The sequence below is a fragment of the Amaranthus tricolor genome, chromosome 7, assembly GCF_026212465.1.
Source record: "Amaranthus tricolor cultivar Red isolate AtriRed21 chromosome 7, ASM2621246v1, whole genome shotgun sequence".
Classification (NCBI taxonomy): domain Eukaryota; kingdom Viridiplantae; phylum Streptophyta; class Magnoliopsida; order Caryophyllales; family Amaranthaceae; genus Amaranthus; species Amaranthus tricolor.
Window position 1 is genome coordinate 3,925,387 of NC_080053.1, and position 19,532 is coordinate 3,944,918.

At 32.7% G+C, this 19,532-nt stretch overlaps 1 protein-coding gene across 1 annotated transcript; it reads right to left on the reverse strand.

The window, feature by feature from the left end:
• Positions 1 to 13,131: 13,131 nt before the first annotated feature.
• LOC130817750 (uncharacterized) lies at positions 13,132 to 17,123 on the reverse strand. The gene is made up of 4 exons (XM_057683611.1): positions 17,062 to 17,123; positions 16,893 to 17,007; positions 14,589 to 14,667; positions 13,132 to 13,619 (listed from the first exon to the last, which is right to left on the reverse strand). Exons 1-4 carry the CDS (start codon positions 17,121 to 17,123, stop codon positions 13,219 to 13,221), a joined length of 657 nt encoding a protein of 218 aa, XP_057539594.1. The 3' UTR covers positions 13,132 to 13,218.
• Between the last annotated feature and the right edge of the window lie 2,409 nt (positions 17,124 to 19,532).

Below are 19,532 nucleotides of genomic sequence, written 5' to 3' on the forward strand. Positions count from 1 at the left end.
TGGGATTTATGGCTGAATAACAATTCAGAAAATTGAGTGCTTTTGCTTCAAATATTTGCCTCTTGCATGCTTGTAATGATGCACAAGCTTTGAGTAGAACAAAAGGGGTTTTGGGTAGTGTGATTGGCTTGAGTGTGTAAGTGAACAAGGAGCTACTAAGGGGATTTGGGACAGCTATATTAGCTGTTGTTTGGGGCTGATTTGGAGTGTTTTTTGTCCTTAGTTTGGTCTATTATGGTATAAGAAAGGTTTATCTAAGATAGTTTAAAGTTTGGGTAAAAATTGTTGTACATGTAACAAGTTATGTAACTTGTACTTCATGTTTAAAAATCACTTGTATATGTGAGAAATATTTAATTTACTCCCATCATGGTTATATAATATGCTTGGGTAATAATTAAATTTTTTTTTTGAACTGTTATGGGTTGTTGCTCAACTTTAAGTTTTACCTCCAAAGTTTACGTTACTTGTTACGATTCATAATCATGTTAGGAATTAACAAGTTTCTTATCATCGTAGAGATTTTTCAAATTACTACCATCACTAATTAAATTATAATTAGTAACGAACAAATATATAAGAAAAAAAATTAGGCGCTAAAAACGACTAATGAAATCTTCTAACAATACGACTGTTTCAGTCTTCCCTTCTTACAAGAGTTTCGTCCTCGAAACTAACTCAAACTAATAGTTATAAATACATCACTCAAATAAGTAAGGGTATCTAATTAACATGTCGTCCTCTTTTTCCCAAGTAGCACTGTCGGCATCCTGTCCACTCCATAGCACTTTCACAAGTGGAATCGTGCGGCTACGGAGTTTTCTAACCTCTCGACCGAGGATCCTCAGGGGCTTTTCCTCATACTGCAAGCTTTCAACAAGCTGAATTGGCTCATACTGGAGAACATGTGATGGATCAAATACATACCGGCGCAATTGCGACACATGGAACACATTGTGAACCTTAGCTAATTGTGGGGGTAATGCTAACTCATAAGCTACCTCTCCAACTCTACGTAAAATCTCATAGGGTCCAATGTACCGAGGATCAAGCTTCCCCTGCATTCCGAACCTCTTGATTCCCTTTGTTGGCGAGACTTTAAGGAACACCTTCTCACCGACTTGGAACTCAAGTTTCCTCCTCCTACGGTCTGCGTAGGATTTCTGTCGATCTTGGGCAGCCTTCATCCGGTCTCTAATGATTCTGACTTGTTCAGCGGTCTCTCTGATCATCTCTGGTCCAACTAGCACACCAGACCTCCCGGTATCCCAATAAAGTGGTGTCCTACACCTTTGGCCATACAAGGCCTCATACGGAGCCATACCAATACTACTCTGGTAGCTATTGTTGTAGGAGAATTCTATTAATGGTAAAATATCCTCCCACGAACACTGAAAATCAAGGGCACATGCCCGAAGCATATCCTCTAGAGTCTGGATGGTCCTCTCCGTCTGCCCATCTGTAGCTGGGTGAAAAGCGGTGCTGTAATTAAGGGTCGTGCCGAATGCCCTTTGTAGCTCATTCCAAAATCGAGCCACAAATTTTGGATCTCGATCTGAAACTATTGTCATCGGTATACCATGTAGTCTAAGTACTTCTTTCACATAAGAATCAGCTAATTGTTTTGCTTTCCAAGTTACTTTAGCAGGAATAAATCTGGCAGTCTTAGTGAGTCGATCAACAATCACCCAAATAGAATCATTTCCTCTTCTCGAACGGGGCAATCCAACAACAAAGTCCATACTCACTGATTCCCACTTCCACTTAGGCACGGGAAGTGGTTGCAACTCCCCCGGAGAGCGCTGGTGGTCAATCTTGACTTGCTGACATACTAGACATCGAGCTATGAAATCCTCGACATCCTTCTTCATGTTCATCCACCAAAAGTATTGTTTTAAATCTGCTAGCATCTTATCCCGTCCTGGGTGGACAGAATACATAGTCGAATGTGCCTCCTTGAGTATTTTCTCTATCAATTCAGGATCTCGGGGCACGCATAACCTTCCCTCTAGATGAATACTCCCATCTTTAGCAATTCCGAAGTCTTTAACTGCACCCTTTTCAATACCAATCTTCAACTCTGACAAGAAGTCATCATACTGTTGTAGCTCACGGATCTCCTCATGTAGGCTCGGTGTTGTACTCATAGAATTGAGAACGCTGTCGTATGATCCCTTCTTAACCACAATCAATTCTAGCTCCTTCATCTCCACATAAATCTCGTAGGGCACTGAAATTAGTCCATTAATGACCATTCTCGGTTTTCGGCTTAAGGCATCTGCTACACGGTTTGCCTTTCCGGGATGATACTCCAAAGTGAGGTCATAATCTTTCATCAATTCTAGCCACCTTCTCTGCCTCATGTTAAGCTCCTTCTGTGTAAACAGATAAGTCAAACTCTTGTGATCGGTGTAGATCTTGCAAGTAGTGCCGTAGAGATAATGCCTCCAAATTTTTAAGGCAAATATGACTCCAGCTAATTCTAAATCGTGCACTGGATAGTTCTTCTCATTTGGCCTCAATTGTCTCGATGCGTAGGCAATCACTTTCCCTTCTTGCATGAGTACACAACCCAAGCCCTCTAAAGATGCGTCACTGTATACCGTGAACTCTTTCCCATCCTCGGGCAATACAAGCACTGGAGCCGTTGTCAACCTTTTCTTCAATTCTAGGAAAGCGTCTTCGCACTTTTGTGACCACACAAACTTGGTATTCTTTCGAACCAAACTGGTGATCGGTAGTGCGATCTTAGAAAACCCATCAACATATCTTCGGTAATAACCTGCCAAACCCATAAAGCTTCTTACCTCAGTTACACTAGTCGGTGCTGGCCAATCAATGATAGTCCTTATCTTCTCGGGGTCCACTGTTATGCCATCTTTTGAGATTACATGACCTAGGAAGACAACTCGATCCAACCAGAATTCACTCTTGCTCAACTTCCCATAAAAGCTTCTTTCCCTCAATCGTGTTAATACCAATCTTAAGTGCTCCTCATGATCTTTCTCTGTCTTAGAGTACACTAAGATATCATCAATGAAAACCACAACAAATTTATCAAGATAGTCATGGAATGTTCGATTCATCAAGTCCATGAATGCTGCAGGGGCATTGGTTAACCCAAACGGCATCACTCTAAACTCATAGTGCCCATATCTGGTGCGAAAAGCAGTTTTAGGAATGTCTTCCTCCGCTATCCTCAACTGATGGTAACCAGATCTCAAGTCAATTTTAGAGAAAACTCCGGCTCCTTTCAACTGGTCAAATAAATCATCAATTCTAGGAAGTGGGTACTTGTTCTTGATGGTGATTTTGTTCAGCTCCCGGTAGTCAATGCATAGCCTCAAAGACCCATCTTTCTTCTTCACAAACAACACTGGAGCTCCCCATGGTGATACACTTGGTCTGATAAACCCTTTATCTTGTAACTCCTCGAGTTGGGTTTTTAGTTCAGCCAACTCAAGTGGTGCCATTCTATATGGTGCCTTTGAAATCGGGCTTGACCCTGGAACTAGGTCAATGTGAAAATCAATCTCTCTCTTTGGAGGTAACCCAGGTAGATCATCAGGGAATACATCAGAAAATTCTCGCAATATCAAGATCTGGCTTAAGTCGACCTCCTTGTATGTTGACTCGCTCATGTGGTAGACTTGGGCTTCCCCACCTCTCTTTGGAAAGGTTGTAAGTCTCTCAATCATCTCTGGCTCGATATTAGGTATGGTCCCATCACTAAAAGCTACTTGATCCCCTGGATTGTTCCCAACCTTTACAATCCTCTCATAGCACTCAATCACTGCCCTGTGTTTACCTAGCCAGTCCATTCCTAGAATGATATCAAACCCTCCTAAGTCAAATACAATCAGGTCTACATGGAACTCCTTACCCTGGATTACTAATGGGCAATCAATCAACTTTGTATTACATGATACCGTTGATCCATCGGGTAAGTCAACTCTATGCATTATAGGGCATACATTAACAGAACAGTCCAAGGATCTCACAAATGACTTAGAAACATAAGAATTGTCGGCCCCAGAATCAAATAAGACACGGGCGGACTTACCAAGCAATAACAGTAATCCGGAAATGACTTTACCTTCTGTCTTAGGACTCAAAGTGCTAGGTTCCTCTGCTGTAGTAATGGCAAAGAATTTTCCTCCTCCCAGGCGCTGGTTTCCTTGGCCTCCAGAAGATGAGGCTTTATTGCCTCCTTTATATTCAAGGCGAAGTTGAGAGTTATTGTTACGCTGGTTCCCTTGATTTCCTGAGTGTCGTGCTCCACCATTCCCGGGGTTTCCCCGGTTCTTGCCCCAACAATCTCGAGCCAAATGACCTGGTTTTCCACAATTCAGACACACAGCCTTACCTTCACAGTTGACTCCCTTAGAGTGCCATTTCTTGCATCTATCACACAGTTGACTTTTTAGCGGGTTGGAGTTTTGTGGGTTTCTACTACTGTTGAAGCGGTTTTGGTTTTGATAGTTTCTGAGGTTTTGGTTTTGATTCCCCTTGAAGTTTCCCTCAGCTCTGGGCTTCTTGCTCTGACCTCCCTGGTCTCCTCCAGATCTCTTTTTCCTCACATCTTCCTCTCTCTTGCAGACCATTTCTTTCTCCACAGCATGTTCATACATAGCTTGAAAAGACTCATATTGACCCATCAACTTTTGGTAGCTAAAGTTGAGACCATTGTAGAAGCGATCCATCTTTTTCTTTTCATCAAGCACATAATCTGGGGCAAATCGAGCCAACTCCAAGAACTTGTTAGCATATTCGGTAACGCTAAGAGAATGCTGCCTCAGGTAAAGAAATTCTGATTCTTTTTGTCTCTGTAGAGCTGCTGGGTAAAACCTCTCCCTTAGTTTCTTCAAGAAATCTTCCCATCTCCAACTGGTGGGTTGTGTTGCTCCACCAGCAGATGTGGAGGCAGCTAAGACACCTTTTAGGGCTCTCCACCAAAGCTCTGCAGGTCCCACTAGATAGAATGCTGCAAGTTTAACCTTAAGATTTTCTGGACAATTTACCACCTCAAGAATTTTCTCGGTTTCATTGATCCAATCTTCAAGGACAACTGGATCTGTAGCACCATTGTAGGTCTTAGGCCTGTGGGTAGCAAGCCTTTTGTAAAACTTAGTCTCGTCATCCACACTGGCATGTTGGTTGGCTATGAACTGGACTAATTGAGCATTGGTCTCTTGGATGACTCTGAGTTGCTCGGTTAGGAGATTCAATTGTGCTTGGGGATCCATTCTTTCCCCAATTTCCTCTAGGTTCCTGCCAAGAGGTAATAACTAATTAATAATTATGCCTTTAAGACAAATAGATATGCACTTGCATAACACACTTTCTTAACTTTATTGATTTAATGGCTTAATAACTTCATCAATTTCCATCCCATTGGATCACTTGTTTAGCAATTTCAACACTTTTAATGATCATTCCTCAACTTAATTTACCATCATGCATAGACAACTTAGCCACATAATTGGATCATCACTTGCTTACAAGAAACTTTTAAGACTTCTAGTTTACTAATGGTACTCAGTTAGTATCCTGATTTAATTTAGACTTACTACTTAAATCCTTTCTTTACCAATAATCCCTAAATTTTAAGCTCATTTCTTAATTACTTCCATTAGTTAGCTTCAACTTCTTTAAGTTAAACTCGTTCTCTAATTTTCCTGATATTTTAGACAAGCTTCCAAAGCCTTGGCTCTGATACCAACTGTAACCGCCTCGAATTATGAAGGCAAACGCTAATTGGAATTTAGTATTAATCAAGCGGAAGCTTACTTTTGCCAACACAATTAAGGGGTTACTTAAAGGTTAAACTAATATTCAAGTATAATTCTTGAACCAAACCAAAGCAATATAACGGAAGTCTTAACTGTCCAAAATATAGGAAAATTACAACCAAATCGAAATAAGTCCAAAATTCAAATTACATCCTTAAAATAGTCTAAATCTAAACTAATAATCTCTCAAATAAAATAAAGAGATCTAAACAAAAGGGGAGTCATACTCCAACTCGGGTTGAACTTCCGCTCGCATATCCATTCTCCGTCGAGGTGCCATAGGGGTTTACTCTAAAAACAAAACCATTGGAAAAACATACAAAGCATAGTATCAGCAAAAAGGCTGAGTATAAACACACTGGTGTCCGTCAAACAAGTTATTAAAATCTTTCTTTTTTTTTATTTGAGTAAATTCATTTTGAAATATGCTTTTTCATTTGATAAATCATATTATGATTCAAATGAAGTTCAATGGCTCTATAGTAATTTAAAATTCTCATTTTTCATTATAAATCATAAGATCTCAATGGATCCAAATCAATTTCAAACTCATATCATAAGTTTACATGGGTACTCTGTGAGTCATCCTGTGACTCGTTTGGTAGTCGGTCTACCGTCCGCGACATGTCCGGCAAGTGTAACACAATGGTATTGTGAACAATACGCGCTCAGCATTGGTGAGCCGTTTAATCATGCACACAACATTTGCTGTGGCATATGTACCCGCCATTTAGGCTAAAACATTTTTTTGTACATAATATATATCTTGTAATTTTAATAGCATTTGAAAGTCAAAAATATTAACTTTCTCCATATGATAAACATCTTTTATTTGCACATAGCAAAACATACTTTATTTGCAACTTAGCAAAATCAAATCATAATATTTCCCACATGGGTAAAACATGCTTAGCATAATCATATCATTAAACATAACCTTTGTATTATATTGGGGCATCACTAGCATGTATGGAAATTCATAGTAACAAAAAGTGATTAAAGATCAATACGATTTTTTTTTAAGGAAACCACTAAAATGTTTTGTTCCAATCCTTCTTAAAGTAAATATAACTTAAAAGGGTTTTGAAATTCATTCAAAACAACTAGAATATGATTCATAAGTCTATAAAATCATTAATACAGAAGATTTCATAAAACACTATTTTCTTAAATACGAGATAGTTTTGCCGGTAATAAAATCGATAATTGATTTACAAAGTACATATTAATTCTCCAACAAGGCCCAAATTAATCAAGTCATTATAATACCTTATTTAAAATGAATTTAAGTTTGTCCCATCAAGTTATAATGGGTTATGCGTATTTATAACGATCTTACAATTATTTTCGACAATTTGGGTATTTACTGTTATTTAAATGGTCTCTTAAATCCGTAAAATTTATAAACCGTCTCATTTAAAATTAATTTATACTATGAGGCAGTAGGTTATTAATATAATTATAATTTTTTTTATATAGGTTTATTTTTACCCAAATTTAATTAACAATATTACACTTTCTAATAAATAAACATTTTCTATTATTTTGATAAATTAGTAAATAATTAATAATTTATTTTATAAAATTATACCAATATTCCAGAAGTCATATAATATGTTTATTAGGCCATTTGAACTTATAAAACTCATGTATGATGTTTTATTATTTTGTATAGACATTTTATCGATAAATAGTATAAAATAGGTTTAAAATTATTTGAGTCCGAATAAAATATTATAAAAACTTATATGATATTCCAGAAGCTATTTTAAGGGGTATAAAATTTTAAATAACCATTAAAAATCATGTGGAATATTTTTAATAATTAATATCGTTATTTTACCGATAAATCGAATAAAATTTATTTAAGTCCATATATGGTCACGAAAATCCATATAAATTTTTGAACATGTATTTACTGCTTATATAAGTGCCTCATAAAATTTTCATGTCCAAAAGACGTCATTTAGTATTTATTTTGTATTTTACCGTTTTCAAACTTACCGATTATTAATAACCGAGTAAAAATTATTAAGGTCCTTAAATGTCAACGAAACCTTCCCAAACTCTTACCAATTTTACCTACTGTATGAGTATGTGATAAAAATTTCAAGTCCATATGTCATTGTTTGGTAATTATTTTATATTTTACCATTTTACAATTTACCGTTAAACAATTTAACGATTATTCAAAAATTTTAAAAAAAAATTCCAAACTAAATATATTCTGGCCAAATCTTGTTGGAGACATTATAATATATTTTTATTAATTATTTTTGATGATGAAGAGTTCATCTAATACCATGTTTTATAATAAGAGTATTTAACACCTTAAAATCCATTAAAATATCAATTTAACGAATAATCTCAAAAAAAAAATATCCAAGAAATTTTCTTAACATATAGCTACTGAAAATTTCTTTTAAAATGAATTTCAAATATTTTCAAATTCATATAATCATTTCCATCACAATAACTTTCACAAAGTAGTGTTAAACATGCCTTTAAACATACAATAATTTATAAAATCAACATGCATGATGCCCACAATAATAATACATGTAATAAATTATTTCATACTCAAATTTATCATTTTGACATCATCTTTCAAGATTTAAGAACTTCTCTTTGGGAATTTTTTTTTTTTTTTTTTTTTAAAAAAGTTTATACACAAACTTTCCCAACTTGTTCTTAAATCCTTTAAAAATCACCCCATGTGACATACCTCGACTCCAAGCCTATATAATTATTCCGTAAGCTCCTACGCGTTCTTAGAAGCGGTTCTAACTTCGGGTCCTTGCCCTTCAAGTCTCAACTCCAACTCTTCAACTAAACATATTGCATTCATCCAAAAATCAATAATAAATTTGGATTTCTAACATGCACTTAACTTTTCCTAGTTAGAGTTGTTAGACTAATGCTTGTGATGATTTTAACATATTTGGAGTATACTTATTATGTTGAGCAACATACTTAGTTAAGTCCCATAATTTACTTGAATCCTTTAAGTAACAAAATTTATATGTTTGTGGAAAAACATCTTCTTACTTTCTATTGTGGCCGATTTTTATAGATTTACAAGTGATGATTTTCTTAGTTTAGAGATAAAATACTCATTTTATAATGATCTTAGTTTATAGAAAGATTCATGTAAAAAAAAAATGAAAAAAATGTTTTACATGAACAAGTTTTAACAAAACTAGTGGAATAAAGAAATGAGTATAACTTACTCTATACTTGGTGGATTTCTTCAAGTTTGGTGTCTATGGAAAGCTCTTAAGATGAAGATTATTTTTATGGGAGATTTGGGTTTATAAACATAAATTTTCAGAAGTTTTAGATGGGTTTTTGAAGAAGATTTGATGAGAAAAGAAGGTGTTTTAGTTATTGAAAGTTTAGAGGATTCTAGTGTTTGTTCATGGATGAACTTGGGAGCAATGTGTTGGGATTTATGGCTGAATAACAATTCAGAAAATTGAGTGCTTTTGCTTCAAATATTTGCCTCTTGCATGCTTGTAATGATGCACAAGCTTTGAGTAGAACAAAAGGGGTTTTGGGTAGTGTGATTGGCTTGAGTGTGTAAGTGAACAAGGAGCTACTAAGGGGATTTGGGACAGCTATATTAGCTGTTGTTTGGGGCTGATTTGGAGTGTTTTTTGTCCTTAATTTGGTCTATTATGGTATAAGAAAGGTTTATCTAAGATAGTTTAAAGTTTGGGTAAAAATTGTTGTACATGTAACAAGTTATGTAACTTGTACTTCATGTTTAAAAATCACTTGTATATGTGAGAAATATTTAATTTACTCCCATCATGGTTATATAATATGCTTGGGTAATAATTAAATTTTTTTTTTGAACTGTTATGGGTTGTTGCTCAACTTTAAGTTTTACCTCCAAAGTTTACGTTACTTGTTACGATTCATAATCATGTTAGGAATTAACAAGTTTCTTATCATCGTAGAGATTTTTCAAATTACTACCATCACTAATTAAATTATAATTAGTAACGAACAAATATATAAGAAAAAAAATTAGGCGCTAAAAACGACTAATGAAATCTTCTAACAATACGACTGTTTCAATTATTCTCTTTTAGAAACTACACTCCAAGATCAAAACACAAAAGTTGAGTCGACTTTTAACCGAAGAGACAAAACACTGACTCAGCGTTTGCTTATGGAACTAGGCAATAGATTAACACCAAACGACGACTCGTCTTCTCCAAGCTGGAACACGCCCTTTTTGATTCATCATCTCCCATGTCTTAGACTCAGTCGAACTTAGGTATATCTACCTACCAACCGGGTAAGCTTCCATTATTAATAAATATCAAGAAGTAGTGTGAAACAACTCATCAATAACAAATATATTTTACTTGTCTATAATGAGTAGTTTAGCCACCGATTAAGTAAGTTTTTTGTCTCTCAGCCTTATCAAAATTCTAATGTTTTCAAAACAACCCACAAACCAACTTTATTTTGAGTAAGAAGAGACTTATTCCCTCCTACCTAATAAGAATATCATATTTACATTCAATACATTAAATACAGTTTATTTTTAATTTTAATTTTATTCCAAATATACTCACACCGTTCCCCACTAAAGTTCCTATAAATGCTTACAGAAATTAAGAAAAATAGAATATTTTAGATATTGAATATATATTATTTTATTAAATAATAAGTTTGATGGAATAAAAGTAGGGTCTATAAACATTAAAAAATACTAAAAGAAAGTTAGTGGAAAAAAAAATATGAGGATCACAATTAATAAAAAATACTTTTTTAAAGTTAGAGGAAAACATATGGGGACTATAAGGAATACAAATGTTAAAATGAAGTTAGTGAAAATATGTGGGGACCATAAATTATAAACATATGGATCATTTACCAACTATACCCTTAAAGTTTAGTCATTTTTAGAATAAAAATCCTTGAAATTTTTTTTCAAACAACAGCCTATAAATTACCAAACACGACATCAATACAACCAGTTCAACGGATGATATGCTAAATGACTCTTGATTAAGGTAAATGACCTTTGACTTTCAATTAAATTTATTAATTTAACATAATTACCTAATTAACCCTAATTAAACCCTTCTTCTCCAACCTCTCTCTAATCCTCCCTAATCACCACCATTCTCCCACTCCAACACACCACCACCATTGAATCCCTTCCTTTATTTACAATCATCTCAACAAGTACAAGTGTAACCATTGATATCTATGCTAAATTGGTACTCCCTCCGTCCCATTTAATTTTAGTATTTTCTATTTTGGTCGTCCCACATAATTTGCATCATTTTTATTTTTGAATTACGGCCCACTACTTTCTTTTAATCTCATCCATGCATTTTTAATATCTTTTAATTTTAACCACACACTTCAACAATTTACTGAAATGAAATAAACCAAATGTAATTTATTATTATAAGAGTTCATATTTATGTCGGTGAAAATTGGATATTTGTGGAGGCAAAAATGAAGATAAAAGTGATTGCTAAGGTATGTCTTTGTCGAATACTTGAATTCCAATCACTGAAATTCAAATTTTCACTACAAAAAAAAAAAGTTTGGTGACAAAAAAAAACTTTTATCGCTAAATTTGGCGACAAAAAGGCAAATTTTGTTGCTAATATATATTGTTCTAAATTTTTGATCTGTTTATTTTTTAGTAATTAGGCGGGACGAGTTTGATTGAATAGTAAAAATTTTTTTTTTGACAAATTTTGTTGCCAACTTTGTCACAATTTTATCTCTTTTAATTTTGATAACGAACATTTTGTCACCAAAATCACTCTCTTTTTTAGTGAAAAACTTGGTGACAGACATTTTGTCACCAAAACTTATTCGCCATTGTCTTTATAAGCTAAGTATTGTGCCATATTTCTCTCTTTCTCCCATCATTCTTCTCTGTCTTCCATATTCCTACATTTCTTCGCCTTCTTCAAACCCCCATAAAGTTCCCTCTAAAAGAAGCTTAATCATTTCGTTAATGAAAGCTACTACCCTTCGTTCTTCTTCCTTCGAAAATGACACTATCTTCTGTCTAATCTCAAACCTTTTTAAAAATCTTCCTAACTATCTGAACTCAAATCTAAATTTTCTTTTTCTTATTTCACCCAAACTCCATCTATTTGGGGGTATCTTTTTTCTTTTTAATGATGAAAAATCTTTTGATATTATACTCAAGCTTTAGATTTCGAGATGGAAAGTTCAAGTTCTTTGAGAGAAGGATTCAATTACTGTATTCAAACCTAGTATTGTTGATTCTATTTTTGATTGAACACTTATTGTTTATTGAACAGTAAAAATATGTTAACTTATGCATATAGATTAATTATACAAATGTAATATTTGTAATGTATGTAATTTAGTTAATGATTAATTATATTTTTAAATTTCAATTTTTGTTATTTATTATTTTATGTTTGAGTTTTGAATATTATTTAAAGAAATAAAATGAATTTTTGTTATTATTATTCAATAATAATAACAAATATTCAATTTTTTTATAATATGAAATTCATTTAGCGATAAAGATGGCGACAATTTTTTTTTTGTCGCCAAGCTGGAGACGAATATGGCGACAAACTTTTTTTAAGTGACAAGTTTGACTACGAAAATCCTTTGTCGCCATTTGCTTTTAATTTTGTATAGTTTAGGTTATTTGTAGTACCTTTTAATGGCTAGAGGGAGGTTGAGGAAGAAGAGTTTAATTGGGGATAATCAGGTAATTAGGTTAGATATTGAAGTTAATTAAAAGTCAAAGGTCATTTACCTTAGTCAATAATCATTGATTACTAAGTCATCCCGTGAAGTAGTTGTATCGATGTCGTGTTTGGTAATATGAAGGATATTGTTTGTAAAAAAAACTTAGATGCTATTTATTCTAAAATGACTAAACTTCAAGGCCGTAGGTGGCGAATGATCCTAAAAATATTAAAATGAGGATAAATAAGATTATTTTTGTGAAAAAATTGTGATATAAAGAAAATTAATCTTTACGGGAACAACAAATAGAACACTTAAAAATGGCTAATGAGAACTTCTTTGAGGAACAGAGGCAATATAAGTTAAAATATAATCGTATATTATCCCATAAGATTCATTTTAATGTAATAATTATTAATATCTAATATTAATTTTTCATGACGTATAAAAAGAAATATTAAGTATTAAATAAGTGCATTTGATAGCGTGAAAAAAATAAATAATAATTAAAATACTGAAATTGAATAGAGGGGAGTATTAATGAATTTATGTACACACATCAAGTTTATTATTACAACATAATTAGATTGATTCAATATGTATTATTTATTGCATGAATACCTGTTGCCGAATTACTTTCAAGTTTCAACAAAGAGTAAAAAAAAAAAAAACAAAATTCGTGTGAGATCAGAATAACAAGATGAAGAAATCACATGATGATGCAATTAGGGTTTGGATCATCATAATAAGTTGCATACAAGTGACATTGAGGTGGAGGATAATTAGAACAACAATAATTAGGATGATAATGATGATATATTGATGATGCTTCTGATGTTGATGCTTTTGATTCTGACTGGTTTGCATCATCTTTTGTTTCTTTCTTTTTATCTCCTTCTTCTTTGTTTTCTTCCTTTTCAGGCTTTTTCTCTTCTGATTTTTCTTGATTTTTCTCTTCTGGTTTTGGATCCTTAATCTCTTCTACACTAATCAAATTAGCAATACCAAGTTTCTTCCTTAACGCAGTGCATAAACCAGCTGAATCAACACTATTCCCTACAATCATTATCTCATCTTTTTCGTTGCCTTGTATTGCAACTGATATCACTCCTGCATTACACATTTTTTGTAGTGCACTACCTTATTACACCAATAATGAAAAGGAGTATGTAATAGTCATTAATAAATAATCAACCTTTCTTTCAACCCCTCAAAATATTCTCACATTTCCTTTATTTTTAAATAAATTCGTATATTAAATATATTTGCTAAAAATAAACTCATCTATTATTTATAATCATCTTTCCAGCTTCTTTGTAATTAAGCAATTAGGAAAAAAAATAATTGATTGTATTTTCAGCAATTATACTATGTACTCCTTCCGTCCCATTGAATTTGCATCATTTTTCATTTTGGTTATCAGTTCCACCTAATTTGCATTATTTTTATATTTAAACAATGGTCCATCACTTTCTTTTAATCTCATCCATTTAACTCTCATTAAATTTACAATTTATTTTCTCTCTTTATTTCTTACCACCTTAACAAAAACTTATTTATATGAGTAGGTGTTTTTCTAAAAAAAAAAAATCAATAATTGTGTTTATTTTCAACGTATCTAACAAAAATTGATTTATTTTTAGCTGTTTACCTTAATTAAAATAACAATGATAAAAATACAAATAGTTGATGAAAATATATACTCACTCTATCGCATAATTTTAATTACATTTTTCATATTGAATTGTCCTAAAATTTTAGCTACATTTCTTTTTGGATATGAATTTTATCTTCTACCTATCATTGTAACATATTTTCAACTGCTCATCACTTCACTTTTTTCTTTCTCTTTGCTAATTTAAACCATTCACTTTATTATGACAAACAAAGAATAAAAGTGCTTTTTTTTAAAAAAAAAATAAAAAAATAAAAAAAAAATAAAAAAAGAATACAAATGGGGTACTTAAATGTGTTAAATGCTATAGTTGGTAATGCAGATTAATACAAATAAAGAAACCGGGCGACGCTATAATCTTACAAATCGCAAGAATAAGATGTAATAATAATTTAGTTTATTACCATCTGCACTGGCGGCCATCTTCAAGGCCTTTTTCCTGCATTTTCCGCAGCGCATTTGTGCTTTAACGACAATCTTTTGCTGTAAACATAAACAAATTCGATCCCTTAGCTTGAATCAAAGCTATTTACACTAAAAAATAAACACAGCAGTACATGAACAAATTATTACCTTCATGATTGTTGTATAAGTTGATTACTCTTGCAGGAAAAGAGACTACCTGTAATTCTAGACCTGCTGTTTGCAGAAGGTGGCTAAAACGTTACTGTCTTCAACAATTTTCTAAAGCTTCTACAATCTACAGCATCAATCATACACGTTGTATAGTAGACTTTTGAGATTTAGTGCATTATTTTAATGACTTGTTGTGAATGCAGAATGAACTGTAAATGACACGAGTAGTAAGCATGATATGGTGTTATGTTTGTAGACTTAGCAAATAGGAATAACTCACAAGTCAACTATATAAAATGTACAAAATGTCAATGCATCAACATTAATTATGGCTTAATGTTTTTGTACAATCAATTATACTCCATTGTTTAAAAAAATTAGTCCTATTTTTCTTTTTATGGTGTCATTTTGAATATCTCCTTTTCCCTCACCATTTCTTTATTTCTTATTCACAAATTTAACTATTAGGGTGTTTAAAATTAGATATTGGATTGATCTGTTTTTTTCGGAAAGTGAAGATCATGATTCGATTTCGATCCATATTGAACTAGATATCCGGATCGGGTTCCGAATATCCATTTTAAATATTTTTAGAATTTATTAGGCTTTTTAAAAAAAGTTTACGATTTTGTACACAAAAATATTAATCTTGTTTCGCTTTCTTTATTTAATCAAGCTTATTTGTTTAAGTTTTAAAAAAATTCTTTTTGAAAATTAATATGGTTGGATATTCAAAAGTCTAATCTAATTAATAATAGAGTAATTAGTTATGCAACTTAATTGTTGTTGAGAATTGTAAATATTAGTATAGTCAACAATATTTATATATTTATAAAAAAAGTTTTTTATAGAAAATATTTTATATATTAAATAAAATAAATAAATAATAAATAATAAAATAATTCAAAATCAGATTATTTGGATATCTAGTTTTGTAAAAACTCGATCCGAATCTGGTATCCAGTTATAAACCAAATATCCGATCTGTATTATTTATTTTCAAAATAGGATAAATTATTTGGTATTCAAAATCGGATATTATTGAATCCCCAACAAGCTATATCATTTTTTTTTTGTTTTGCAAGAACACTTTTGAGCATTCATACTATAAGTGTAAAGTGATTTTTTTTATTTTGTGTTCACCATTTATTTTGTAGGTCCAAGCATACATTTATAATTTTCATCAAGGGGTTAGTTATTTTCCCCTTTTGTGATGAAAGTCAATCCTTTTAGAATATGGCCATATCTCTTAGACTAACTAGCTAAGTATATATAAAAGCCATATTATTATTCATAATTTTTGGTTTTATTATTTGATCGGCCATATTGCTTTGTTTTGATATATTCTATTTGGAACGTGTTTTTTCCAGCTTATTAGACAAGTTATAGATTTTCAATATTGGCTATATCGATTGATATCATTTGTGAAAACGTTGGTGCTTATATTGTCAATGAATTTTATTCTACCATACTACTTCCTATATCGGTTCTTGAAGATATTAGGTTACAAAAATTTCAAGATTTTATTCCATGTTTTCACTCAAAGGTCATAATAGTTGGGTTTGAAGAATCTAACTCGAAATCTATGACGTTGATTACAATATAGTACAACACACAAAATCTTTTCTCTTTAAGACGTTTTCTGACATTTTTCTATTCATTTTTGAAAATTTTCATATAGATTTATTGTGTATTTGTTATTGTGCGACATTTTATTTTAAAGTTATTTTTACTAAGTTATAAAGTAAAAGTAATTAAGAGTGTTGGTAACTTAAGAAATACTAATGAGTTTTTTGTGTTGGTCTTACTCTAGTTTTAGTTCATTAGCTTTGGTTTACAGTGCAAGAATTCAGTAGTGAGGTACACTACCAAAAAAAAAGGGAAATTATCAATGGTGCCCTTGTAGTATTGAAAAATTACAATGGTACCCAACTGCATTTCAGTGGTACCCCCAATTGTATGGTAATTACAACCGTGACATTAATGATGTTATTTCCGTTAAATGTCCGTTAACTTTTGAAATTAATTTAACCATGGTTAGTTTGTAATTGTTTAAATACCCAGCATCCATTAAAAACCCAATTCTTGCTTGTGTTATTGGTATATCATTAAAAACCCAAAATCCCAAAAACCCAGATCAAATAATACAAAGAAGATGAGCCATGACTAAGACTATTAAGAGTTCGAGCTGAGCTATCAACGACATTGTTCCCCACCATCGAAGAAAATGAACTGTCCGATACATCCCTTGAAAAAGCAAATTGCATAAAGGCTTTCAAAAAGGCTTTCAGTCAAATATACAGCAAAGCCAATGATGTATCAAACAGAGCAATGTCAAATATCCAATCAATGAAAGTCACCATTTTTATCTAACTAGTAACTACTTGAGACCTTATGACATGACTTATCGCATCGTACACTGTACTTTACCATACTTATATTTACCTTCTAAGTGCAATCAAGGTAGTATTACAGCGTTGCTGCAATGATTGGGGATTTAGCAGGGGCTTGGCGGATTGAGATGGACGCCTCTGTTCAGAAGATAACCATGGGTGAGATTCCCAGCACTAGGTATACTGCTTCCATGGGGCCGGATCTGTTGACTCTGCATATGCTTCTGGGAAGATGAGGATGACGTAGAAAGGCTAGCATTCTGTTGACTTTGCTGCTGTATTGGCAAAGACCGAGAAGACGGTGCACCTTGTTGCAGTTGTGAAGGATGAAGCATTTGTGAAGAGTAAAAAGAACCGTCGAAGAATGACATTGCTTGAGGATGAGAACCCCCCATATAAGGAAGTACGGGTTAGGAGGGAAAAGGAAGAGGGAAGCAAATGAATCACAGACAAACCATGGTTGGTTTTTAATGACATTTAACGGAAAATTCATCATTAATGTCACGGTTGTAATTACCATACAATTGGGGGTATCACTGAAATGCAGTTGGGTACCATTGTAATTTTTCAATACTACAAGGGCACCATTGATAATTTCCCAAAAAAAAACAAAAAAAAGAAAGAAAAGGACGACGGAACATGGTCACATTATTTTGCCGCTAAATTGGAAAAAGGCGAAGGGGTCGCCTCATTCACTCTGTGAAGGGAGATGAAAGCAAGGGTGGTCGCCAGGCCAGGTGTTTTCTAAAATGGCAACCGGAGGTGTCGTCGCCAACTAATTGCCAGCCTATCTGCTGCATGGCGACAGTGTTGGCCTGCGTCGTCGCCTTTTGAATTATTTTTTTATTTTAATTTATTTATAATTTATATTTTATTTATCATTGAGTACTTAAATAAATATATAATATTTAATATGTAAAACATATAAAATAAATAATTTAAATCAATGAAAGATAACTAGTATAAAAACTTGTGCAATGCACAAATTTTTTAGTATGAAATATATTAAAATAAAAATCTAAAAATAATACACATATATATTATTGTGATTAAATTTATCAAATACATAACTTTTTTTAAAAAAATTAAATAATAATTTTTTAAAAATTATTTATCGGATGCATTAATTTTCATTCAATTAAATATATCAAATGCTATAAATAAGTTATACTTCCTCTGGATTTTAATAGTTGTTATAGTGCCTGTAGCAAACACTGTTCATTAACTGATCTTATTTGGCTTGTATTTCTCTATGTATAATGTAAAACATAGTCAAGTGAAATCTTATTTTATCAGATTGTATGTTTTGGATTGATTTCTAGGCAATCTTAGACAATTGCCTATCCTTGGAAGAAGACACCGACTCCCCTAAAGAATTTTACAGGGCCTAATCCTCACAATTCTCTCAATGATCAACCGTGATCTTGGAGAAGTATGAATCTATTAAGGCTTGAATACTCTCAACCTTGCAAGACAGAAAACAAAAACAGAAACAAAGACACTTTGTAGTCTGAAGGAATGATTGAGTTGTTATTAACTATGATGAATCAATTACAATTTGGAGGAGAGCCTTATTTATAGAATTGGCTTCAATCCTTAACGTCTATACAAGGAAGACGCCTAACATTTACTTAGTTGCCTCGTCCTATAACAGAAAACAGAATGCTTAAAACATAAAGATTATATGCTGTGTCATGTATGCTTTCCTTTTCCAGATACAAAACTATATATGCTTTCCTCATGGCTGTGTCATGTATGTTCATAGCATTGAGTAATTATTCCTCAGCTCCTTGTTCATCAGCTTCAGTTGTCATATTTGCTTGGCCTGGGCTAAGTTGGACTTTAGTGTTTGTGTTCTCAACATCATCCTTGTTTTGTTCATATGATGAGGGTGGTCTTGGTGCAAATTTTCAAGGCTCTCCTATGGATGACATTAGTCATTTTTTAGCATTTTGATTAATATGTATGATTGATAAAAATTTATATTGTATATATATTATTATGAATTTATTTTACAAAGTACACAAATATATTACAAAATACAATTAAGGAGGATGACGTGGAGAAGGTTGTTATTGAGAATAATAAGCTTGCACAAATGAGAAATAATTTTGTCATTCTTGCTTAATTGCATGCATTAATCTCTCAAAACAATCTGTGGCAATTTGATTCCATCCCCCTTTCGAGTTATGCTTGTAGTTGATTATTTGCATTTCTTCAAGGGTCGTGGCAAGATTATGCGGTTGCATAAATGATAAAAAATTTTGTCGTTCTTAGTCGAATCTCGCATGTTTCTAGTCTCCATTGCTAAGTTTGGATGTGTGTTGTTGAAAGCCAGCAACGATGGTTGAGCATCCAACACATGAATTATCTTTCCAT

Bases quoted from the DNA above. Each gene is read 5' to 3' on its own strand.
- LOC130817750 (XM_057683611.1), bottom strand. From the start codon at position 17,123: ATGGTGACTTTCATTGATTGGATATTTGACATTGCTCTGTTTGATACA. The intron at 14,668-16,892 runs GTTTTTGGGATT...TTATGTTTACAG, and splicing joins CTTTGTATTATTTGATCTGG to CAAAAGATTGTCGTTAAAGC. The intron at 13,620-14,588 runs GTAATAAACTAA...TGTGTAATGCAG, and splicing joins GATGGCCGCCAGTGCAGATG to GAGTGATATCAGTTGCAATA.